The sequence below is a fragment of the Vidua chalybeata genome, chromosome 1, assembly GCF_026979565.1.
Source record: "Vidua chalybeata isolate OUT-0048 chromosome 1, bVidCha1 merged haplotype, whole genome shotgun sequence".
Taxonomy (NCBI): domain Eukaryota; kingdom Metazoa; phylum Chordata; class Aves; order Passeriformes; family Viduidae; genus Vidua; species Vidua chalybeata.
The window spans coordinates 4,508,741-4,533,925 of NC_071530.1; the positions used below are offsets into that span (position 1 = coordinate 4,508,741).

The following is a 25,185-nucleotide window of genomic DNA, read 5'->3' on the forward strand; positions in this document are numbered from 1 at the left end:
AGTTGTAATAGAGTGCAAACAATGTCGTGGGCAGTTGATATGTGCTGATCTAGATCTGACCACTAATTACAATTAAGTGTAGGTCTTGGGGAGCTGGCCTGTGTAATAACAGAGAGAGAAGTTAAATGTCATGGGGAAGCATGATGACATAAATACAAAATTGTTAGTCATCAAATTGTGCTAGGACTAACACCTGCCACTAAAACTAAGAAAAAAAAATTTAAAGAAAATAAGTATAAAAGAAAATACTTTTCTACATGGTAAATAGTGAACTTCTGGGAACTGTTGGTTCAAGGGATGGTGGAGTCAGAGAGGATCAGCAGGGTCAAGAATTTGACCAAAAAAGATGCATAAACAAATGGTAAAGGGGCTCTGACATCCATGTGTTATTTTCTGACAGAGCATTCATTAGCTCTTCCTCTCAGAAAAAAAATTGCCTCAAGGCAGCCTGAGCAAGCAAGGTATTTGGTATTCTTTTACAAGTTAGCATGTTGAAGTGAAGACTGTGAGTAAACATGGCTTTTAATTAGACATTTACTTATGGGAAGACCATAAATGGCTTCATCTTCCATGAGATCTAACTAGGAGATACTGAACTTCGGTGGGTCCAACTTCAGTAAGGTCCTACCTGGAGACACCCAGCTTCAATAGGATTGCATCTATTGTGTCAGAGAAGAAAAGCTTAAAAATGCCTTAAAACTTATCTCACTGTCCTCTGTGCTCCTTTCAAGAGCTTGACTCAGACTCATTTTACTAGGCAATCATCTCTGCAAATTCTGGCCCTGAGCTACACGTGTAGAACAAAAGATATGTCTGTCTTTCAGTGTGGCAGGTGGGAGGGATGGGAGAACCATCTGCTCTGCTTTTCCCTGAGGGCAGTGTGTGGCTGCAGTTTTTACAGCAGAAGTTGGATGCTCAGAAAGCCACAATCAGGCTCCTTCCCACAGCTGCCAGCACTGCACCTCGGGTCATCCTGGAGCCTTCTGAGATAAACACAGGAGCAGTTCCCGAAACTGAACAAGGATTTTGGCATTGTGGCTGAACACAGAATATTTTCTTCCCACTCATATTGCATCAAGCACCTCTGTTGAAACAGTCTTTTAACTCAATGGTATCACTGTAGTAAAGAAATAATATGGGTTTAGGGGAAAAAATTAGAAAAAAAAAGAAAAAAGATTTGTGAGAGTTTAGTTTGAGAGTTTAGTCCCTTCAGAACAGAATTCATGCTCTGGGGGTGCTGAGCTGCCTCCACCCCTTCACTCCCATGCTCGCTACCAGGCTATAGGTAAAACAGTTTTTCAGGCTTAGAGAGGGATAAAAAGTTTGGAGAAAAGGGGTAGGGGTAGGGCTCAGTCCCCTAAAGGCAGAAGTAAACATGGATACTACAGCAAGAGTCTTCAGTTACTTCTGATTAGTTTGAATGCAAATCTTGGACTGAATCCCACCCTGTGTTCAGTGAAGGACACTCTTCAAGCTGGTTCAGGTCCACACCCCTCTGCTCATGTCTGTAAAAAGTAAAAAGCTGACTAATAGCCTTTCTGAACCCCACCAGGGTTTTATCCAAGCCAAAGGCTATCCTTCATCCACCAACGTTGAGGTGATCAATGATGGAGCAGAGTCAGCCATGTTCAAACAGCTGTTCCAGAGGTGGACAGAAAAGAACGAAACACAAGGACTGGGCAAGGTCTACACTACAGGCAAAATTGGTGAGCACATTGAATTTGTCTTTCCTACCTGTGCTAAGCAATAGCTGAGGGAACATCATTCACATCAACTGCCTCCTGCCTTCAGGATCTCGAAAATCTAATGTACACTCTCCTAGTGTCTTCTATTTCCCATCTTCTTCAGTAGATGGAAAGGATTCATGAACTGAAAGACATTCAGCTCTGCTGAATTTTCTTACTTGAACCAAATTGCCACTTACTGTGAATGTAAATGCTGACAGAGAGTCACTCCTCTCTGAAGAATTGTATGCAAAATTTCCCACTTGCAGAACTTCTGAATTTCCTTTATAAAGGGCTAATGCTGAGCCTGATAAGGAGTTCTGCTTTCATTTACACTGGCATCCATCCAGTCCCCTCCTGACGTCAATAGAATGGTGCTGTATTTACACCGGGTGTAAACGGTGTATTTATCACACTGCTGAAGGGAATATTACAATGCATTAACCCCAAGACTAAACAATTCCAAAGAGAGAGAACTTGTTGATGAATGATGGGAAGGTGACAGAGATGCTGAACATCTCCATCAATAACAGCTTGAGAGCCACAAATCTCTTTCCCTTGCAAATTCTCTCTTTTCTCTCCATCTCTGTTTCTCTCTGTGCTGTCCATAAATACTCTCTTTCTTTGTCATGAGCTGGAGAAATGTAGGCATTTTATTTCTGAAATCAGCATTTTAAAAGGAGGGAAATATTTATAGATTTGGAGAAAAATTAAGACTTTTCAGTCAGGGGACTACTAATATTTTTACCAGCTAGCCCTTACTGTGTGGCCAACTCCAGCCTGTCCCAGGTCAACACTGATGTGAGTGAGCTCTTGCATATTCCAAAAATCAACATTGGTTTACTGGGGGCAGGAGTGGCTTTTTGCAAACCTGGACTGGGTTTTACTTGCTGTACAAGTGGTTGTGGGTGAGGGTTGTGGGAAGGGTTTGTGTGTTGCCGTGCATTCACTGGGTTCTTGTTTTTGTTCTGCTGGTGCACACAGCCAAGGTGGAGCAGGTGAAGTTTGACACCACCCAGCTCCACGCCAGACCTGAGCTCGCAGCTGAGCAGAGGATGGTCGATGATGCCTCCGGGGAGATTGAGGTGAGGGAGCTCCTTTGGGTGGCAGAGAATACAATAATCAGCCTGTTTCCAAGCATTAAGTGGTTTGTTCAGCTTGGGGGAGACTGAGAATAGACCTGATGGCAGTTCACAGCTTCCTCATGAGGGGCAGGCACTGATCTCTTCCCTCCAGTGATGGGACCTGAGGGAGCACCTGGAGCCTCAGTGGTGTGGTAGCCAAAGGGTTGTGCTCTGTCCTCACCTTGACTCTGCTGCTGCTCACCAAGATGTTTTTTGTCCCTAGGTGTGGAGGATTGAGGACTTGCAAATGCAGCCAGTGAATCCCAAGACATATGGGCAGTTCTACGGGGGTGATTGCTACCTGGTCCTGTACACCTACCTGAGGTCAGGCAGGCCCCACTACGTCCTCTATATGTGGCAGGTAGGTCAAAGCAGAGCAGAGGGCACTGTGCTGTGCCTGCTGTACAAGCCTAAAGCTGAAGGAAGCAATTGCACACAAAAATCCCAGCCCAAGCACCCAGAAGAACTCAGATACACTTTGCTCACCAGTTTCAAATATCCCAAGCTGTCCTTTGTAGGTAATACGGACACTGGATCCCAAACTGGCATCAGACTGAGCACCAGCAAAATCAGACAAAAAGACTGAAGAATGATGGGGCTTACAGTGCTGAGGTCAAAATTTGGAGTCAGATTGTCCCTTAAAGCCTCAGTTCCTAGAGTTCTGTGGGTATATGGACATCTGTGCTTTCCTTTTCGAAGTATATTTTCATGCAGAGAGAAGATTCAAAATGGGGCTCTAAAGTCTACAAAACCAGAATGCCAGTGAAATTTAAATATCTGGAAGTTTTAACTCTGATCTCATGATGTTACACACTTTGGGATTGGCAAGTGTTGAATTGTGGAGAGGTTTGTACCCTTGCTCTCATCACACTTTGTGAGTCACCTCCCTGTCCCCCAGGGCCGCCACGCCTCCGTGGATGAAATCACTGCCTGTGCCCTCAATGCCATCGAGCTGGACAGGAAATACGGGGACGAGGCCGTGCAGGTGCGAGTGACAATGGGCAAGGAGCCCAGGCACTTCCTGGCCATCTTCAAGGGCAAGCTGGTCATCTACGAGGTAACGTGGCTTTGGGAGGTGGGAGCACCAGCGATGGCTTGGCAGCTGCAGTGGAAATAGTCCAGCAAAAACGGGCAGATATTCAGGAAAGGAGCCTGCCAGCCCTGCACAGGCTGGCAGAGGGGACATTTCTAGTACTCCTCAAGCAGTCTGAACACTGTTGGAGTAAACACAGTCCTGGACTGACCCAGCTCAACTGCCCACCCCTGAGCTCCAGCAGTGATGTGTGAGGTTCATTCCGACTCTGTCCCAAAGATATTTTGCAGAGTTGGAATACGACAGTCATCCTGTGAATTACCAATGCTGCTATCCAGAGAGGGTTCTGAAAAATATCCTAAAACATGATTTGCATTGTCCTTGCCCGAATTACATCACATAACTACCAACCCACTTCACTTGCTGCCTTGGCTGTTTGTCATACTACGACACAAAATAACTTATACACTCACACTAAGATTAAAAGAACAAAAGGAAGTTTCATTTCTGACTTTGCAATATATAGAATTCTAAAAGTGACAGTGGATTGGAGGATGAAACTGCCACCTCTCCAACTACACTGGTTAAACTAACAGTCCATCAGTTCTCTCCTCCCACAAAGAAGAATACAAAATAATCATTATTTACATAAACAGTGCGTGGGAACTCCAGTAGAAATATGTAAACATCAGAAGGCATAGAAAACTTTTAAAAGAACTTTAAAACTTTTAAAAGAACAGGGCGACAGCTGTTGACATATGTGGTGGAGAAATTCCACCTGTGGCTGTGGGAGAGGGGGATTGCCCTCAGCTCTCAGTGTTGGTCCCACAATATGGTTTCCATGGCAGATGTTCAGTTAAAATGAGCACAGCTGGAAATCAGGGCACAGATACCTTGCCCAGTTTGCGTGGCAAATCCTCTACAGACACCAAGATCTGGTCACATGGATCTTGAGGATCTTGAGGATCTTGATGGGAGCTGGCCAAGACTCTGTAATCAGGGAGAAATGTGGGAGTTGTGCCATGTAGGTTTCACTCTGACCCGGAATCAGAAGATACTTGGATTTCCTCGCCTGCTCAGTGCAGAACCATGGTCCATCATTGCAACAGTGGGCAGGGTTGCGAGCCCAAAGCCTTCCTCAAATCACAGTCACACCCTGGGTCTGTGTGTCCTCCTCACCTCCCAGTGGCACCCTTCTCTCTCTCCTCGCAGGGCGGCACGAGCCGGGCTCAGAAGAGCGGTCCCGAGCCGGCGATCCGCCTCTTCCAGGTGAGGGGCACGGATGAGGTGAACACAAAGGCCACAGAGGTGCCAGCCCGGGCCTCCTCCCTCAACTCCAACGATGTCTTCCTGCTGACCACCAGCCAGGTCTGCTACCTGTGGTGTGGGAAGGTGAGTCTGCAGCGAGACACGGGGAGGCAGCCAAAGGGATCTGAAATTGGTGAGGTGGGGCTTGAGTCTTCTGCCTCTACTAGGTCATGGAGATGAGTCCTTGGGCAGGTGGCCCATTAATTCAGTGGAGAAACAGCTTGATGTTGTGCCAGGGGAGGTTAATACTACATATTAGAAAAATTTTCTTCACAGAAGGGGATGTCAAGCACTGGAAGAGGCTGCTCAGGGCAATGGTGGAGTAAAAAGTATTCAAAAATGTGTGGATGTGGCACTTGATGACATGATTTAGTGGTGCTGAGCTGATGGTTGGACTTCATGACCTTAAAGGTCTTTTTCAACCTCAATGATTCAATGGTTCTGTGAGGACAGTGCACCCAGGAAAGGGAGGGTCAGCAGTAAAAGCCTTCTCTACAAAAGTAACCCATGTTGGGGTTCACCTCATTGTAGGTGTTCATACAGCTTTCATTCAGATAAATAAATCATCCCAGATTTTCCAGCCGCAAGAAATCATCTGGGATGAGAGCAAATTCATTTCTCTTGTTTCAGTCATATGTCAGGATGACATGGTAGACCAAAGTGGAGAAGTTGTCGACATCCTATCCCTGGAAGTGTTCAAAGCCATGTTGCATATGGCTTGGAGCATCCTGTTTGAGTGGAATCCTGATAATCTTTAAAGTCCCTCCTAACCCAAATCATTCTGTCATTCCGTGAGCTCTGCTCTCGGTGCCATTGGCTGCACTAAATCTCCCTTCAAGGACTAGAAATGGATTCTGAGCAATCAGCTCAAGAGCATTCAAGCAGGTCTGAAGCTCTCCAGGGGACCAAGCCAGCTTTTCCCCAAGGATAAATTTTGCCAGTCTGCCCCTAAGTGCACCTCTGTTGCATCGCTCTGGGGAATGGTTTTCCCCCCTCAGAGACCCGTGTAGCTGTTACCATGTTAGTTTAACCCTTCCTTCCTTTCTGGACCCAGTTGGCTGGGAGCCAATTGTCCCATCCTGAACAGGAGAGTAGAAAAGGCCATGCTCCTCCATTGTTCTCTCTCTTGCCTGCTCTCTTTCCCTCTTTCCCTCTTCTTCCTATGGAATAAACGTCTTGGACCACATCAGGGGTAAGAGCCTCTTTTGGAATCTTTTGCCTTAACCCTGTAATATTTTCCCCCAAAGCTCCCTCAGATCTGGGCTAGCCTTGTAACTCCAGAGGGCTGCGGGGGAAAGTATTACACCTCCATCTTTTATCCTGAACACAGGGATGCAGCGGAGATGAGCGGGAGATGGCAAAAATGGTGGCTGACATCGTTTCCAGACGGGACAAGCACACCATTCTGGAAGGACAGGAGCCAGCAGAGTTCTGGGAAGCTCTGGGAGGCAAAGCACCTTATGCCAGTGAAAAGAGGTAATAGTTCCTCTGCTTGTTCCTCTGGGCCTGGCCAGGGCACATTAAGCAAGGGATCAAACCTTTTCAGGAAAGTGAATACTTTGGTACTGTGTTCTCAATAAAGGGAGGACAAGGCCAGAATATCACCAAGACCTTGATCAGAAACCACACTAAGGTGTTTCTTTCCTGGCTTTTGAGGTAGGAGTTCTCCTGAAGTGGAAGCTACAGGTCCAAAGCCTGCAGACAAGGGTGTGCTACGTCCTCCTTTCTCCCCAGTAAGCCTATCCCATGTCTTGTCCTGAGGGCTGCAGGAACCACATGCTCCACGTCCAGCCATTATCAGCAGCAGCCCCAGGAGACTCATGAGATTAAATCTGCTTTTGGACAACATGGATTTCTCCAGCCCTCTGTGCTGGTGATGGTTTCCTTTGCAAAAAGTGATCTGGTGTGACTTTCACCTGACATCAAGCTCATTGAGGGAAGGGAATGAGGGAAGGGTTCTGCTTTTGCCTTTTTGGGTGGAGAAAAAAATGACCTTTGAAAATCATTAAAATGATCCGAGAACCCCCTGATACCTGACATTGCTGACTTTCAGGCCTTTCGATGAGTGTTGCCATATTCCACCTCTTCCTTCCAGGCCACAACAAGTAGCTTCAGGGCCCTGCAGTAAGCCAGGAGGGAAAGATTTCCACCTTTCTTGCTTTTTTCTTCCCTGCCATGCATGAGGCAGGTTCCAGGAGCAGATCACGCACTACCAGCCTCGCCTCTTTGAGTGCTCCAACCAGACGGGTCGGTTCATCATGACGGAGGTGGTCGGGTTCTGCCAGGAGGACCTGGATGAAGATGATGTCATGCTGCTGGACACATGGGAAGAGGTCAGAAAAAGCCTCCTCCCCATCTCCTCAGACATCTTTTCAAACAGGTTTATGCTTTAGTTGGTGTTTATTGAGTTGGATCTTGGCCCGTGACTGGGTTCACCTACCTTGAAATGTACCAGAGCTGTTACCTGAAATATTTATGCTCCATGCCTGTCTCAAAAGCAAAATCTTCCTTGGCTGGGGGTAAATTTGGGCTCAGAATCACAGGGGACCACTGGGAAGACATTTCTATGGCTTTGCTGGCCCCAAGTTGGGCCACTCCCTGGGGCCTCCCCTGATGGGGGAAACTCTCTTGGAGCAGTTCTGTGTTACAAGGTCTTTTAAGCCTAATCAAAAACTACGTTGCCCAATTAAGTGACACTTAGATTATTTTTCTTTCTAACCTAATAACTGACCCCTCAAGGCTTGTAATGTGGATCTTTCTACTTAATTACGAGATACTACCTAAACCTATGAAGAAGAAGGAAGAAGAAGGAAGAAAAAGGAACTTGAGACAACACCCTATACCCTCTATCTTGTTCCCATCTACAACATACTAAAAATCCTAAAACTTAAATTTCTCACCTAAGTGACATACTATACTACTTTCTATAATCTTGTCTCTGCTCCCACTGGCAGGGGAGAACAAACAGCTGTGTCTGCACAGGTTCCAGTGCCTCACTGACCTTCAACACCTTCTGCCCTTGCAGATTTTCCTTTGGGTTGGCAAAGCCTCCAACGCACAGGAGAGGAACGAGGCCGTTGCCTCGGCTAAGGAGTATCTCAAGACCCATCCAGCTGGGAGGGACTTGGCAACTCCCATCATCCTGGTGAAGCAGGGCTATGAACCCCTCAATTTCACAGGATGGTTCAATGCTTGGGACCCCTACAAATGGAGTGTAAGTTGCTGGAAAAGCCCTGTGGTGTTCTCAGCGGTGCCTGGAGGGTGTTGTTGTCAGTGAATATAGGATGCATGGAATGAAACCTGGCTAGGAAATGTCATGGGCTTCACAAAATAGTGGAATGGTTTAGGTTGGAAGGGGCCTTAAAGATCATCCAGTTCCAGCCCTCTGCCATGTGCAGGGACATGAGTTCCTGGTGCTGTCTGAGCAGCTTCTGCTCCTTCACCAATAAAAAAGTACCTGTGTGGTGAAACAGAGGCTTTTGCAAATGTGCTTGAATTCACAATATTCATGTTTTCATAAATATTAGGTTCCAAATCAAGTTTTTGATTTCAGCCAAAAAGAGGTGGGGACTATGAGTAGTAAAATTAGGTTCAGATGGAAAACAGACCCATCCACATCATAAAGGGAAAAAAAAAAACAAAACAAAACAAAACAAAGCAGCAACAGAAGTTCATTGTTGAAAGTGCAGCCACAGAGGCAAATTTATGACCCAGCTTTAAGAGCAAACTGGTGAAATGAAAGGTGGGAGGAGACAGGTCTCATGTTCAGATTTGTGGAAAGCCCATCAGAGCCCAGGACCTCCTGAGCAAGGTCACCCTTGGTCCCTGCACACCAGCCTTCAAAAGCAGAGTTACAAATACCAGCTCCTCCCTATGCAGAAATGGAAACCTGCTCCAAGAGATGACTGGGAAGGAAAAATTCCTTTCTCCCCTCTTTCCCCAGGACTCCACACTGCAGGAAGACTCTTACAGAGATACTTTATTTCCTGTATCTGAGTTTGCATTGTCTTTCTTCCCAATCCATGTGGTGGTGGATCCAGTCTTGACAGCTGGATCTGGAGAGATAAGACAGCAACTCACAGTGACCCTTAAAATATGTTGATGCTTAGAACAAAGGTCAAAACTTGTGAGCTTGTTTTATATTTTTTTTTCCTGAGAACTGCTGAAAAACAAGGATACAGCTCATAAAATATGTGCCTCTAAAAATATCCCCTGTAGGCAGCTTCAGCAACTACAGACAAGCCATCCAAACTGTTGACATCCCAGAAACATCTGGTGTGTGTTCTTTGCTCAGTTTTGGGTCTAAATCTGTTTTCTCTGTAGTCCATGTGTTTATGTTGCTTGTTCTTGTTGGGAAACTTGGTTGGATGATTCTGTTAAGAACTGACATCTCCTGGCTGCTTAGGAAAACACAGTCATGAGCTTTGCCAATTTATCTAGCTTATTCCATTTTTTTAAATAGAAAATAAGAGGTATCTGGTAATACATGGCACCTAATTACAAGAAGTCAGGACTTGAGGCTTTGAAAAAATATGTTGTTTTAGATAAATGAATCAGGAAAGTTAGAAAAAAAGGAATACTTTCAAGCACTGCAAGATTCATCAAAAATGTAAAATACTAAAATCCAATAAGCAGTAAATATTATTTCTCTTCATTTGCCTTCTGCTCCAAAGTCTTTAAATTTCCTGGTTTCACCTGTTATTGTACAACTGCAAAGGCTGAAGTCCATTTTTTTTTTCTTTGTTTTCAAGTGAAAGCTCAGATTCTTCTGATTGCAGGGGCTGAGGTTTGCAGGAGCTGCCACGTCAGTGGCCATCACTGGGCTTTAAAATTCAGGATCTCCTGACCCAGCAGTGTGGGTTAGAGACCAGGAGTGTGGGTTAGAGACCAGGAGTGTGGGCTAAAGACAGCCCATGGCTCTCACAACTCTCTCTTTCCCTTTAGGATGGCAAGTCCTACGAGGAAATGAAGAACAGCTTGGGAGACGTGTCGGCCATATCCGAGATCAAAGTGGTGAGTTGTGTCTCGGCCATACAAGTAGGAAACACCTGGGTCCACACACCACCACATCCCCCAGCCTCTTTGCACCAAGGAAGGGACACCAGGATCAGGGCAGGGATGGGAACCTCAGGCTGCCAGCATCAGAGCTGTGCTCCTCCGTGGGAAGCAGAGGGAGATGTGATAAATTACCCATAAAAACACCCAGACCTCCTGGGCCCTTTCCAGTGCTGCCCAGAGTTATCTGTGAGCGGGGCATTGTCCAGCTGCTCTAATGCAGAACAGATTAGGGTGTGTGCAGCTCTAAGAAGGTGTAGTTACGTGTTTTTTGAAGAGTTTACAGTGGTGGAGCCTCTGAGACCTCAAACAAGGGTTCTCTGGTCAAGAGGGGCATAGCCCAGTGGGGGATCCTCCAAAGTAAATGAGGTCCCAGCAGTCCCAAATGCCATTGTCACATGGGTCAGCTCTGCCCTGGACAGGGTCAGGATGAAGGCTGGAAGGAAGTGGCAGGTTTGGATGAGGAGAGATGGCTCATCAGGGAGGGGTGTGCAGGTAATTTAGATGTTTTAGACATGGTAGACATCTAACCTCACCTTCTGTCATCCCACATGTGCCTTCCCCTGATGTTATCTTGAGAAGAATGAGACTGCTGTAAGTATCCTCAGTTCTTTGTAAGAGCTCTCATTAGTGTGTGCTTTTAGCAGTCCTAACACCAAGGTGTAGCATTTATGGAGGCACTGCACTAACACTTCAGTTGGGACTTTCCCCCTTGCTGCTTTGGAGCTACAGATAGTCTGTGCCAGAAATAGCCCCCCACAACCCCAGCAGAAAGATCCTGGGATCATCCCCAACTTGCTCTGCCAGAGCATCTCATCATGACATGTTTTCCTCCATTTGGCAGGACCTGAACAACCTCAGCCTGAACAAGAGGACCCTCAGCACGACCAACCTGGCTGGTTCAGCTACAGCAAATGCCTCCTCGGAGTACAAATCTCACTTCAACCACAGTGACAGCAACAGCTACAGCAACAGCAACAACTGCAACAGCCACATCCACAGCCCTGCCATGGTGCCCAACGGGGAAGGGATTTACTCCCGAGAGGTGCTGATGCACAGGACGGTGGATGAACTTCCCGAAGGCGTGGATCCCACTAAAAAAGAGGTGACAGCATTGCTAGTTTGATACCTTTCTAACTTAACCTGCAACTGGCTAAGTGTACTTTAGACCACCAAGTCATGCTCAGACTCAGGGGGACACTGGCAGGACACACAGGTGTCACCAAAAGCAGGAGCTTTGTGTGAGGATGTTCGTAGGACCACAGAATGGTTGGGTTGGAAGGGACCTTAATGATGGTCTAGTTCCAGCCCTCTGCTGTGCACAGGGACAGCTTGTGGTGGTTTTAGCCTAATTGAAGCAATTATGGGGTTTCTATGGCAGAAAAAAAAAAATCAAGTAGTAATTTTTAAAAAATGCTTTCTTCCGGTAGAATTGTTTTTCTCTGCCATTCAACTTCTGTCCTCAGGGGGACAGGGGGACAGGGTGACACAGCTGAGAACTAAGCCAGAATTTGCATTTTACTTGAGCTGTAGGTGAATGTTTTCATTTGAAACTCCTCCCAGAAGGGATGGTTTGTTTAGTTTTTTTTTAAATTGTCAGAAAGCTTGCATTTCAACAATTTTCAATTTCAGAAGAAATTGCACATCCCAGATTTCCAGTCAGCCCAAGGATTTTGGCAGTGTCTTCAGCTGAATCCAAGCAAACTGATGGGGGGGACAGAGGATTGATTCCCTCTATTCCCTAATTCTTGTTTGACCAACGTCTTGCCCAACACATCTGGCAAAGGCCAACACCCAGAGCCAGAGCCATGATCCACAGCTGGGCTCTACATGGGTTCTTCTACCCAAAATACCAGGAAAAAGCTCAACCTCCCATTCCCACAGGGCCTTTGTCAGCATCCCTTCTTTCTGCAAACCCTGTCTTTCCAGCAATGGGAGTGAACATTTCCAGTGAATATTTTAGGGGAGGGGACTGAGCAGGGGGAGATGCTTTCACTGTGAATCACTGCCTAAAACACTGGCCAGCAGAGCTTCCCTGGTGGACCATAAATTGTCCTGGCTACAGGATGATCAGAAGGGGCTAAATTCCAGCCAGCTCCTCAAAACTGGAACATCTCTTTGGGCTGGTGGGCTTTCATTCCCCTGGTGCCTTGGGAAGTGGGATGAGGAACAGTCGGCCGGGATGTTGCATTTCCCACCGCGAGGACAGGGAGCTGAACAGGAGCTGTTGGTCTGGAGTCAGAGGTCAGCACTGGCATGAGGAGGGAATGCAGCTGTGGGGGTGTCCCAGGCTTTGCAAAAGCCAAAGCTGACCTGTCCTTCTCTCTCCTCACTGCAGTGCTATCTCTCCGATGCTGATTTCCACGACATCTTTGGGAAGTCCAAGGATGAGTTCTACCAGATGCCCAAATGGAAGCAGCAGAATGAGAAGAAACAATTTGGACTCTTCTGAGACATCTGATGGGGCATCTGATGACTCTGGGACCAGCCCCTGCTCCCTTAGGAGCTGCAGGAAAGAAGTGCAGGCATTTCCTCAGTGATCCCAACCCAGCACCCCAATCCAACGCAGTTATTCCAGCAGCCACTGTTCAGGGGGTAGCTCCTTTCTCCCTGCAAACCCAGAACCCCAGGAGGAAAAAACCTTTTTCAGGAACAGCCTGACAGGATGTTTTTGCCTCTTCCTGACACTTTATTGCTGATAGCCATGAAGACAAGTGTGTGCCACAGAACTGCACTGTAGCCTCATCTTTCCCTTTTGCAAATTGCCACATGCACGAGGCCATGATTTCCTTCATTTGTAGAAGTTTAAAGTTAGTCAAGACAAATGCCATTTGCAGCTGCTTTGTGAATTCTGGGTGGGGAGAGAAGGGGGAAGCCCTAAGAGGATGGAGGGGGAGCCTTGAGGTCAGGAACAAGCCAGATGCCTGATGAGGTAGTCTGTGGAGTGACACCAGACAGTTCTGCCCCTTCTCACCTTGCAGAAAAGCTACTCAAGAAAAAAACCAGCAAGAATCAGATCCAGATTAACATGCATAGCACCAGGGTTTGGGGGAAAAAAGCACTTATTATAAGCATATTTATTAGCTGATGTTTCCAGAGGATGATGACACTAAAGGCTAGACACAAATACCAATTTTTGACTGCCAGATAAGACTCTACTTTTTTTTTCCTCTTTTTTCTCATTCAGACAGCATCTGCAATCTCACCTGGCCTCCCTGACCGTGGCCAGGTGAATGTCAGAGTCCACCTGGCCACAGACCAGAGGCTTGAGGAAGCCAGGAGGGTTTTGGGTATGACCTGAGGCAGAGGGTGTCCTACTGAAGCTTTTATCAGGGCTCCATCCCTGTGATGTCCATGGGGCTGAGAGTGCTGGTTCCACACTGTGGGATCAGTCTGGCTGGGGAGGGCAGTGGGAAATGTAAGCAATCTGTGATTACGGGATAAAACTGTGAACTAAAGGCAGAGACACAGCTTTAAAAACTCAGACAATGTGGGTTTGCAGCTTTACTCCGTTTCCAACCTGATCAGTGATTCCAAATAAACATCCAGCAGCAGCACTCTAAGTGTCCTTGATCAGCATGGCGGGTAGGAAGGCAGCAGATAAAAGCTCTGCAGGGCCACAGATCCTTCAAACACCTGGTCATCAATAAAATTTTGGATTTTTTTGAAAAGAAAAGAACAAACTGAGGAGGTGAAACCCCTTCTGTTCCCAAACTCCACATAGCTCTGGCTATTTGTCCCCCAGTGCCCATGTACCCTGCTCCTGAAGCCCTCATTGGCAGTGAGCAGCAGTACCTGGCACTTCAGCAGCTGGCCTGACTGCCCAGCCCTGCTGCAGGGATGTGGGATGGAGCTGGGGAGCTCCAGGCTGTTGACTGAGGGGCAAAGAGCTCTCACTCAACATCCAGGACCGCATCATTGTGCTGAAGTGTCACCATCTGGCTGGGCTGGAGCAGGAACCTCCAGGTGATGGGGTCTTCTGGATAGATTTTTGTGTTTAAGAATTGGTAGTTAACTCAAAACAAACCCCAACCCCATTGTTATGTCCCTGTTCCTACTGCCACTTCATCCCATTTCTGCTTGAGGGTCCAGCCCAAGACCCACTGGAACCCCCTGTGCAGAGTAAGTTAAGCATCAAGCAGAGACACAAATCAGCTGAATTACCTGTGATTGCTCCTGTTGTGTTCACAAGAGAGGCAATCAATGCACATTACCCATGTTTCAACCTCTGTTGGCACTGCTGAAATCAGCAATATTTGCTTTGCCTCACTGAAGAGTGCTGCTGCCAGCTCCCAAATTAATTAATTGCTCACTTGATAACAACATGGACCACGTCCCTTCCTTTGGGGAGAGAGCCCTCGCAGCATTGTCATCATGCTCTGCCCATCCCATCCCCATCTCAGTTCTTTCCCACCTGGCTGCAGTGGCTTTCCCCAGCTGTTCCTACCTGATAAGGGATGTTTTTTCTTCCCATGGATCTTGTCTACCTCTAAGTGCAAAACAGGCAGAGGAAAACCCAGCCTCTCTGTGCAATCCATCCAAGCCCACCCTGACCCTGGCCGCCTGGTCCCCCACTTCTCTAGTGCCAGCCACAGGAGGCAGGGGAGGGCTTTAGCTCAATAATCCAACTGGAATCTAATCCTGCCACCCAAAAAATGCAAGCAATAAGTTCACAGCCAACCCAGCGGGCTGATCTGACCTCTCAGAGGAACAGAATCACACAATGGCTTGCATTGGGAGGGACCTTTTAAAGATCATCCAGTTCCAATCTCCTGCCATGGACAGAGACACCTTCCACTATCCCAGGTTGCTCAGAGCCCCAGCCAAAGTGGCCTTGAACATTCCCAGTGATGGGGCATCCACAACTTCTCTGGGAATCCTCTTCCAGTGCCTCACTGCTCTCACAGGGAAGAATTTCTTTCTAACTTGCCCCACAACAGCTGGTGTTGATACAAGTGAGGAGGCAGGAGCACTTCTTAGGACCTTCACCTATGATTTTCATCCCATGGCTCCCTAGAACAAAGAGAGCACACAGGGAGCAGGGACCAAACTCAGGCTGTCCCTGGTGGGGAGTCAAGCATGTTCTATCCTTGGCCTTCAAATGTGTCTCCACCAATGTGCCCCATCCCAGAGGTGACCTGGGAGAGCCCGTGCCACTGCAGGGCCCCCTGCTCTGCCTCGCTGGCCACTCTTGAGCTCTTCCACCTGGCTGTTTTGCACTTATTGCAAAACAATATTGCATTTATTGTTAATGCAATATCAGCCCTTGAGGTGTGGGTTTAATTCACATTTAATCTGGCAATGGTTTACAACATCACACAGCATTGTAGTCAAGAGGAAAAATCAATGTGCCCAGCAGTGTTTACTGCAGCATAACAAACTCCAGGGAGGGCTAAAAGAAACCCAGCTTTGCAGTGGCCATAAGAATCACTAAATTCAGGCTATTTCGGACTAAAAAAAATAAGATGACCAGAGTATGTTTAAAAGGACATTAACATCTTTGGTATCAGCCCCTCATCTTCACCACCAGGGATCAGAACCCCAGGAATCCTGATAATTTAAGAAATCAAGCAGGTCTATCTCCAAATTCATTCATGTTGCATTCAAGTAGGACAAAGAGGCAAATAGCGACAAGTAATTGAACACTTCCGGAATTTGTTTTAAACTTTTAATTGTCTAACATACTGTTAGCAACACAGTTGGCACTTCAAAATATATATTATTTTATTTCAACAATATTCCCTTAACTCTGTAGTTCTACTTGAAGACAAATCACTCGTTGCCATAAATACTGTGTTGTTCTCAAAACACTCTCGTGCTGGGTAACCTCTCCAGTGCAACTGGGACCTGCTAGCACTTAAAACATCTACTTCCTCTCTGTTAAAAAATGACATTTTTCTGTAAAAACACGAAGTTTTACTGTATTAAAAAAAAAAAAAAAACAACCAAAACCAAAAAGCTCTGCTGGCAGTTGAGCATGTTCCCACTGTCTTTGGCAAAAGACCTTCTCTGAGGTCCCTTTGAGTGGGTTTCACTTTGGGTCAGAGGGAAATCTGCTGTTCGGCAGCTTCTTTCTCCTCCACAGGATGAGAGCTAGGCTTTGAATGCAAAGTGGCCTGGCTGAGAGCCAGGCACACAGGCAGAGTAGTGCTCATGTATTTTTTATTACAACACAAAAGGAAACCCGGGTTACATAACACGGGGCTTTGTAGTGCAGCTTTCTTTCTTTAATCTGTAACAGAAAGGAGGAGAATCGTGTCCCCGTTTAGGACTTCATATGGTGAAAGATGGCTGACACCTGCAGTTGCAAGAAGCCACCTGGCACCTGGCCACTGATTGCAGTGCTGAGGGAGACTTTTCCTTGCACAGATGTTGGGTGCTTTGCCCAGATGCCTGACCGAGCCCAACCCAAGAGCTGTACTTCACTAAAAAAGGAGTCCCTATCCTCTCGCTAAAAGCAACATTTAAAAAAAAAAATCGAAATAAAGTGAACTAAAACCACAGCTGGATTGGTAGAACAGGTACAAAAGGATTAATCTCAACAGCAGCATTAGGATGTTTCCAGCAGCAGGGAGAAGGTCGATGGCTGTTTCACATCGGGGGTCCTACGGAGCACCCAGTGCTGCTCCAGGGAAGGTGCTGGGGACTGACCCTGACACTGGCAGGGTTCACACACTGAATTCCTTCCAGGTCTGTAAGGAGGCCCACGGTGGCCTGGAGGAGCCAGGCTGCTAATCACAGTCCTGGATATTGACGTAGACAAAGAGGGTGGAGGAGGAGTACGGGTCCCCGTTCTTGGTCAGGAGATGGATGTGGCGATAACCTGGAAGCAGAGACACAGATGGAAAACAGCCTTTAGTCCACTTGGAAAAGCATTTGCTAATGTTTGCCAAGACCCTGCACAAACATCTCCCTGTCTCAGAGCATTTTGTTCCCAGTTTCCCACAGGATCCCAAACAAGCTGGTCCCAGAGGCACAGCTCTGAGCATGGGTAACACAATGTGCCCAAGGCCTCTGGTGACAAGAGACAATGTTAACAGGTGCCCCAAAAATCCGCTCTGACCCGAGCTGAGATGGAGCTGGACCACTCATCCAGGATGCTGGAGCTTCTCAGAGGGCTCAGTGGCTGTGAGGAGCAGGCAGTAGGGCCTTACCTTGCTTCAGACTCGTGAAGGGAAGGGTGTACTGCCCGATGAAGTCGTTCTTGGTCGACATGTCAAAGTCTTCCACCACAAACCGGACCAGGGCAAGTGCAGGGATCTCTATGTCAAATGTAAACTCTTCGTTCCAGTTTGGGTTAAAGCCTGGGCAACACAGACAAGGATGGAGGTCAGAGATGTCAGCAGTAATGGTGGTCTAAGGTGTTTGCAAATGGATGGACTGTCAACCTAATCTGACCTAGACCAAGGCTCTTAGGAGGTGCCAAGAGCCTTGCTCCCAGCTCTGATATTGTGATTTGCTACCTGGAACTAATAAATCCTTCAGCTTGGGCTGTTCACAGCAGACCTTGGTCCTAGCAAGGAGTGAGGAGCAGGAGAGGGGAGGAACTCAGCTCTGCTCCACAGGCTCTTGCTGGATGGTACATGGATGTCTTTGGTTGCCATTGGATCAGATGCAAACTTTTATAGCCCTAAACCAGGGGAGGGAAGAGAGGAAAGCTGTGCTTTTGTGTTGAGACAGCCTTCTGGGGCCTTAAGCCTCTCCAACTGCTTGAGATAATCCATCTAAGCACCACTCTGTGCCCCAATTTCCCTGTCTGCAAGAAAAATTAATGAGGAGTGTCTGATTACAAAAAGCATAATCAAGTCTGCATAAGGGTCACATGGTCCAGAATCAAAAAGCAAACAAAACTGAGACCTACACATGAAATGTAGAGCAAGCTCAGTGCCCTCTCTCCAGGCCATGGCAGGTGCAGTGTCAATAAACCACTCCCCAGCAGCAAACAGGAGGGGACATCCTGTTGGAAGCCCTACTGCCTGTGCAGAGCAGGGACCAGGGACAGCAAAATGTCACCTGGAGCCTGCTGGTCATGCAGGGTTTGTGAGTGATTCAGCAGGAGACAGGGATCTTTCATCTGGTCCTGAAGGTGCTGAGATGGGCCTGGGGTGTCTTTATTGTTTGATCTGCTTTCCACAAGGCAGCACTTATCCTTCCAGCATCATTCCAGTATTGTTCCAGCTAGAGAAGGGCTGGCCATGGGGTTGGGAGTGCTCAGCAGCCCTGAGGAACAGGCCTGGCAGGTCTGAAATGTTCCCTACACAACTTTCACTTGACAGGCTGTAAAAATTGTTGTAGGTGACGGAAATGGCCACGAGCTTTAGGAGCCAGGCCAGATTTACTCAAACAGGAAAGAGGAAAAGGGAAACATTGTTAGCAGACAGGAAAATATGCACCAGCTTTCCAGTGCTTGGCTCTTACTCCACACAGAAAAGCAGAGTGTGTGTGTTTGTGCAGAAGGCCATAATATCAAACCCTCAGTGCACAGCCACGTCTGACCGGTAAGAAAAGGTCCTCCAACTTCTGAGATATTCAAAATTCATCTAGGCAATACCCTGAGGAGCTTGAGTAAACTTTGTATGGCCCTACTTTAGGCAGAGGCTGGAAGAGACACCTCTGAACTTCCCTGCATCAATCTTTTGTGAGTTTGTGACACTTTCGGGGTACCATCAGCCCCACAAGAAGCTTCCTCTGGGAAGATCCTGGTGAGAACTCCTGCACACCAGGTCAAATCCAACTGCATGGAGGTAAAGAGCACTTCCAAAGCTCTAGCTCTGCAAATCTGGCAGCCAGCCCCAAACAACTCACGTGGCTGATGTTGCTTTACAGGGAATTTCTGTCTTCAAACAGAACAACACCACCACCTCAAGTATCTGCTTAGTGTGGGCAGGATTGGGTGCCCCAGGCAGGTCTGCCCACAGGGCAGTCTTGCCAAGGAACAGAAAAGGTTCCTGCTCATGGGAGCAGAGCTTGAAGGAAACCCCCTCACCATTGTTTTCGATGACTTTGGTCTGCTTCTTGTTGTTGTCCTGCTGGACACCGTGGATCTCTATTGTTACCTTGGGATCCACAATGGAGTTTTTGCTTTTGTTCACCTTTGGCAGCTGCTGACCAGAGATGATCTGTGGAGGAAACAGGGGAAGAGGTCAGGACATCATTAGGAGAGGGGGCTCCCTGGAGGATTCCCTCTCCTTCCCCAGGAGTGCAGGATCTGCTGTGAAGGCTGGTGCTGCCCTTTTGGAGCTGGTGCTGTGACATCCTTCAGAGGAAGCTGTCATGAGCTAAAGCACCTAAGGAACCTTGCTCCAGCCCAGCCAGCTGGCTTTGGGACAGGCAGCTTTTCTGAGTGTCCCCACAGTGCTCAGCTGGTCCTTGGGAACACCAGAGGTGACTGCTGATTGCATGTCTCCCTGCACAGTTCTGGAACGACAGCAAATGTTGTCATTAACTTATTGCCCAACATTAAACATGTGAGTAGATCCCTGGAGCATCCAAGCCCATGAGAGCCCCCAGATGTGGGAAATCAGTAGGGTTAGACAACACTGAAGGTAGGACCAGAAGAAGGAGAAGGTACAACCTACACACCCCCCCAACAAGTGGATGTTACTGAGATGTTTTCCAACTTCTATTCTTACTTTAAGCAGCAGCTTCTTCTTTGTCCCCCATGTTCCTTCTGTGATGGATTTTGGATTGAATTTGGTTTGTTCATCCCGGAGGAATTCCGGCTTTAAGACATACCCAGAAAACCCATTGTCCTGGAACCGACCCTGGTACACATCCATTTCCGTGCCTGCTGTCTGGAAATTTAGGGCAACTGCAATATAAATAAATAACTTCAGTCACTCAGATAAATCCATAGCTATCTTTTCATGCTAATTCTGTTCACATGAAACTGCACTTCATGGACATAAACATTGGCTTTTCCACGCTTCAAAGAGCAGTGGTAAATGCTGACCCTCACAGCCTGCTAGCCCTGAGGATTTCTTGCATTCAGAGATGACAGAGATGGGAGGAGCCATTACAGCCATTCTGCCTTCCCTAGGATAAAAAATTGTCCTGCAAGGAATTTACGCTAGCTAGAACAAGTGCATCTTTTAGATAAACCTCTTCATTTCTATGCTGAAGGGGTCCTCTCCTACAGTGAAGCCAGCAAATCCATCTCAGATCATTTCTCTGGCTACTTAGCCTCATTATAAAATCTCCTTTCCAGCCCAGATCTGCCTGTTTTCATTTGCCATCCCAAGGGGCATTGATGCCTCTGTTGTTTGGATTAGAGAGCTCCACACTGTCTGAACTCCTCAGGTGGCAGCACGTAAGCTGTGATCAAATCACCTCTTTACTGTCAAAATAGATTAAGCCTCACTGGTGTCCTAACACCAGGCACATTCCTTGTATTTTTCCCAATTTGTCGATACCTTTTTAAAGGCATTGATGTAAAACCTGGAACAATCTCTGTGAACAGCCTCACAGATACCACAAGAGTGCACAAGGACCCCAGCAGCTCCTCAGTGCTCCCTTGATTTCCTCAAGGATGATTTTAAACTCTTTAGCAACATCTAAGACATCTCTTAAGACACAGAAATTTATCCTGGTTGCACGTCCTTCATACCTGGTTATACTTGAAGGCTGAGAGCATTTTAAGGCATTCCCCTATTTTTCCACCTGCAGCAAGACTTTGATAACTGCAGCACGCTGGTTTTCCTGGGAGCTGAAAGTACTCAGGGCTTGTAAAAAATCTTATTTTGCATGCCCAAATACTGGATTCAGGTCTGGCCTTCCTGTACCCCAAGGGAACCGATGGTGCCTCCCAAGGACTGTCCAGAGGCCAGACAGGGCAAGGGGTGCTACCTGTGTCCCCATGGGGGCTGCAGGACCCACAGAGTCCCTCCTCCTTTGTTAAATGGCAATAAGTCTGCTGACAGCAAAATTGCAGGGATTTGCACATTTAATGTGCAGAAAAGCCTCTCCTAATGGGTTTGTGCAGAGACAGAAAATGGCCCGTGGAAAGTCACCGGGCATTGTTTGGAAAGCTGGTCTCTCCCACTGACTGCTGAGCCTCTGGCTGCAAAGGGCTTGAGATTCTGCCTCAGCTGGAGCCCCTCCACAGCCAGGCCACGGGTGAGCCAGACAGGTGACCCCCTCCAGCCTCCCAGTGGCACCCACCGATCTGGCAGCCGACGTTCCACAGGTCCACGGGGCTGTAGTTGGAAGAATCCGTCCTCCAGCCTGCAGGGTAGATACGGCTCAGGTGCCTGATGTTGTGATGAATGAAACTGGTTCCTGCAGAGAAAGGAAAAAACAGAAGGAAACATCCCTGTCAGTGGTGGAAAGATCCCTTTCAGTTTTATCTCTTCCTGCTGCTGCTGTGTGTTCTCCTCTGCCTGGCAAGTCTGGCTGAGTGGGAACCACCGGCAAAAACGCCCTTCTTGGTAACAGCCTCGAGGATATTAAGTTCTTCCCACTTTTCTCAGTGACATGCTTGACCAAAGAGATCCTAACCCATGTCTTTGGGATGCCTTTTCCACCAGCAGCTGTCCCTTTCTGGGGAGCAGGGACAGAGGAGGGCAGAACACACATACCAGACTCCTGGGCCAGTTTCAGAGCTTTGCTCTCTGAGAACGATGACATCTCGTAGAAAGCCCGAGGATGGTTGGGGTCATCAAAGCCTTCAAAGTGGACACTCTTGCAGTAGACAACTGTGTCTGACAGCTCCTTGGCCAGCTTCAAGGTGTCACTCTAGAAACAGGAGACAAGAGGTTTGTGGGGAGGTTTTGCTGTCATGCTCAAAAGTGGTAATTGTGTTTTCTCTATACGACCCCTGGGGCTTCTCTTCTCCACCACTTCCACCAGGAAAAGATGCACACTCTCAGCACTCAGTGGCTGGTGGTGTGCCCTGTGTCACCCTGTGCAGGAAAGGCTGGAAAAGGATTCCGCCTTTGTTGGTGGGATACCCTTCCTTGCTGCTCTCTGCAGGATCATTTGTATTTCAGCACCCACATCTGTCTCCAGGTGCTAAACTTTACAGCAGAGCCTTAGCAATGACTTTTCCATACTGTCCTGGTCCCAGGCATGCAAACCTGGAAATAAAGGGAAGAGAAGGGTCTTTTGGCCTCCACAGAGCTTGGGCTTTTTTCCCCTTGAACTAGGAAGTTGTTACAATGCTTTCATGACTCCAACTCCACAGCCACATTTATTGGTGCAAGTGAGAGTCCCCAGCTCCCATCAGGGGCAAGAAAAGAAAGTCAAAAGATGTCAGAATGTCAAAATAATGTACACATTATTGACTAGAGATCAGAGAAATAATTAAGACCTGCAAAGAGTGAGCAGCTCATCAAAGGGAAATATAGATCAGTCCTGATACAGAGGTAACACCAAGAGCTTTGCCATCTGTGGGGCTGAATGTGTCTGTGTCACCTATGAAGCCACCCTGTGAGGGATATGGGCTTCACAAGGACCTGCAACCTGGAAAAATCCATTTCCTCACATGATGGGGCAGAACACTAGTGTAAAGGCCAGCCTTTTCCTTCCGGAAATCATCATGCAAATTGCTTTAGTAACTAGCTACCCCTTCCTTCCATCCCTCCCTCCTCCAGGTCAGAAACAAACAGCCAGTGAGGCTGCAGACATATCCCAAAATGTGACTGGAAAAGCCAAAGTCATGACAGTCCCATGACAAACAGCTTTCTGGAAATAAGACAGAGATTGAACATGTGTCCTTCCACTGCTTCCATAATTGCTACACGGTCTGTCCTTGCTGCAAGGTCCTCCAGTCTCATTTTAGAGAAGGAAGCCAACCTTTTTGCTTGGCTGGCTCTGCAAGATCTCTGCTTGTGCTTGGGACAGAGATCATTAAGCTGGGCAAGCATCAGGAGCCTCAGCCCCAGCAATTTCAACAATTCACCCTTTCAACCCAGCTGAGTAGCTGAAACCACACTGAGACCTGTCTTGGCTGGGAACACAAGAAAAATTGTATTTCAACTGCTTTTCTTTCTTTATTTCTTTAGGTGTGGTACAAAACGCACCTAAAAAGTGATTTCTCAGTGATTTCTTCTTTCACTTACTTTTCCCTTCTGCTCTACCTTGGTCTTCACAGATTCATCTTCAATTTCAGCTGCTTCATCTTCATCAGAGACATCCTCAGCCTCCAGGTTGTTGTTCCCATTGATGGGGTCCTCCTGCCTGCTCAGCTTCTTGCCTTTCACTAGGATCTTCCCTTTCAATTGCTGCACAAGGAAAAGTGGACAAAATATCTGGTGGTTAGAGAAGGTTCTGGCCCACCCTGAAAAAGCCCCTCAGCTGTAACCAGTGCTTTTACAGTTGTATCAGTGACTGGTTATTTTCCAGAGACACAGGTAAAAATAAGTCTGTTTTTACACTGGGGCCCTGCCCAGCCTCTGAGACCACAAGCCATGAGTCTGAAAACCCCAGAGAGCCCAGTGATTCCCCTCTGCCATAGAGGTGACCATCCCCTCAACCAGACAACTTAAACAGTTGTGCTGGTAAAGACAATTAAAATATATTCCTTTTTCCCCCAAGTCTGAAATGTTGCTCACCAAACAAGGCTGAGCCTGGAGGTCTGGGCTGCTGGAAGAAATTAGTGGCACCATTTTTGCCCCTCTGTGTGGCCCTGTTATTTAATGCACCCCTTGCTCTGCAGTGTGTGGTTATAAACCTGTGCACAACTCTGGAAACTGAGATCCAAGCAGGGCCTGAGGCAGTGCAGCCTCTGCTCCACAGACATTTTAATGGGCAGAGAGCTCCAGTAAGCTCTGGACAGGTGCCTCATGCACAGCAGACATGGAATTTTAATACATTTAGCATTTTGCAGGTGAAGCCTTAGGGTGCTGACAGCCTCAGAAGGATTTCCCAGACCCTTTCCAAAGCTACCTCCTCTTCAGGGGATTGTTGTACCATCCTCTGATGGTACAACACTGAGCACAACCAGTGCATCACAGTGCAGGGGGAGTCCAGAGAGCACCTTCCCTGTGCTGAATCAATCCTCTCCAGCCTCTTTCAAGGTTCACATGAAACCCCTTGTTGGAACCCTGGCTGCTGAGAATTTTGGACTTTCTGTGCTGACAGGCACTGACCCCCAGGAAAACACTGCATTGACCTGAGGCCCTGGAGAAGCTTCCAAAATGGAATGACAGAGCTGGGATTGTGGGGGTGGAGTTTGGATAGAAGTGTGTTGATATCACAGGCTGGGAAACTCAGAGTTTAAGGGTTTAGAAAACAGTAATAGATATAAAGCAAGATGGAGGTTTTGGGGCGGAGGTTGGTCCTTCTTCTTCACCTCCTTCTCCATGGGTTTGGGTGGTTTTGTGTACTTGGATAAAAAAGTCCCCATTGCAGGCACAGGTGGTTGGTTATTGGATTAAAAATAAGAATAATTTAGGTGTCATTTCTTAATTGGACAATTTATCTTTAAAAGGCCTTGTAGAGAGAGATGGGGCTCCATTTTTAGTTTGTTGGAGTGAAGGGCTGTAGAAGTCAGGGTTTGTGAGACTGTGACAGAGATAAGAACTAATAAACATCTGAGTCTGAGAAAGAAATACTGTCTCACACATTTAATCTTGACCTTGGCAAAAAAAAAAAAAAAAAGCAAAGAATCCCCAACCCCTCACCACTGATACATCCTTTGCACAAGCCCTGGCTGTGGGGGGAAGGCTGGAGCCTGGACAGGGATGACTTAGAGCCCAAACAAGGCAGCAGAAATGTTTGGGACAGGGAGAAGTATTGGGAAAGACGACTGGGGGTGATCTTCAGGTATGTGGGTTATGCCTTAAAATCAAGAGCACCACTAGGCCTGGCAGCTTTCAGGAACAGGAATTTGCTGCCACCTGGATGTGTTTGGTACTCCTGGCTTTGGAGGGTACGTGTAATTCCAGAAAAATGCTATCTTGGAATTAGCCAGCACAGCCCCTCAGTCTGTGTAGCACGTTCC

General features: G+C 47.3%; 2 protein-coding genes across 3 annotated transcripts in view; one reads left to right on the forward strand and one right to left on the reverse strand.

Moving 5' to 3' along the window:
• Positions 1–15,480, forward strand: part of VILL (villin like) — a 36,557-nt gene extending 21,077 nt beyond the window's left edge. Inside the window, exons 10-20 of the mRNA XM_053945075.1 lie at positions 1,553–1,706; positions 2,709–2,809; positions 3,072–3,209; positions 3,747–3,905; positions 5,094–5,273; positions 6,520–6,665; positions 7,378–7,522; positions 8,215–8,403; positions 10,134–10,202; positions 11,089–11,349; positions 12,583–15,480. Of these exons, the coding sequence (XP_053801050.1) occupies positions 1,553–1,706; positions 2,709–2,809; positions 3,072–3,209; positions 3,747–3,905; positions 5,094–5,273; positions 6,520–6,665; positions 7,378–7,522; positions 8,215–8,403; positions 10,134–10,202; positions 11,089–11,349; positions 12,583–12,696 (1,656 nt within the window). The 3' untranslated portion in view covers positions 12,697–15,480. The remainder of the gene's footprint in view (positions 1–1,552; positions 1,707–2,708; positions 2,810–3,071; positions 3,210–3,746; positions 3,906–5,093; positions 5,274–6,519; positions 6,666–7,377; positions 7,523–8,214; positions 8,404–10,133; positions 10,203–11,088; positions 11,350–12,582) is intronic.
• A 402-nt stretch (positions 15,481–15,882) lies between these two features.
• The window catches only part of PLCD1 (phospholipase C delta 1), a 51,540-nt gene continuing 42,237 nt past the window's right edge, over positions 15,883–25,185 (reverse strand). For both annotated transcript variants that reach the window (XM_053945100.1, XM_053945088.1), the window contains exons 9-15: positions 23,303–23,464; positions 21,821–21,977; positions 21,405–21,521; positions 19,877–20,055; positions 19,231–19,363; positions 17,399–17,548; positions 15,883–17,067 (exon numbers count right to left, since the gene is read on the reverse strand). In XM_053945100.1, the coding sequence (XP_053801075.1) occupies positions 16,976–17,067; positions 17,399–17,548; positions 19,231–19,363; positions 19,877–20,055; positions 21,405–21,521; positions 21,821–21,977; positions 23,303–23,464 (990 nt within the window). In that variant the 3' untranslated portion in view covers positions 15,883–16,975. The remainder of the gene's footprint in view (positions 17,068–17,398; positions 17,549–19,230; positions 19,364–19,876; positions 20,056–21,404; positions 21,522–21,820; positions 21,978–23,302; positions 23,465–25,185) is intronic.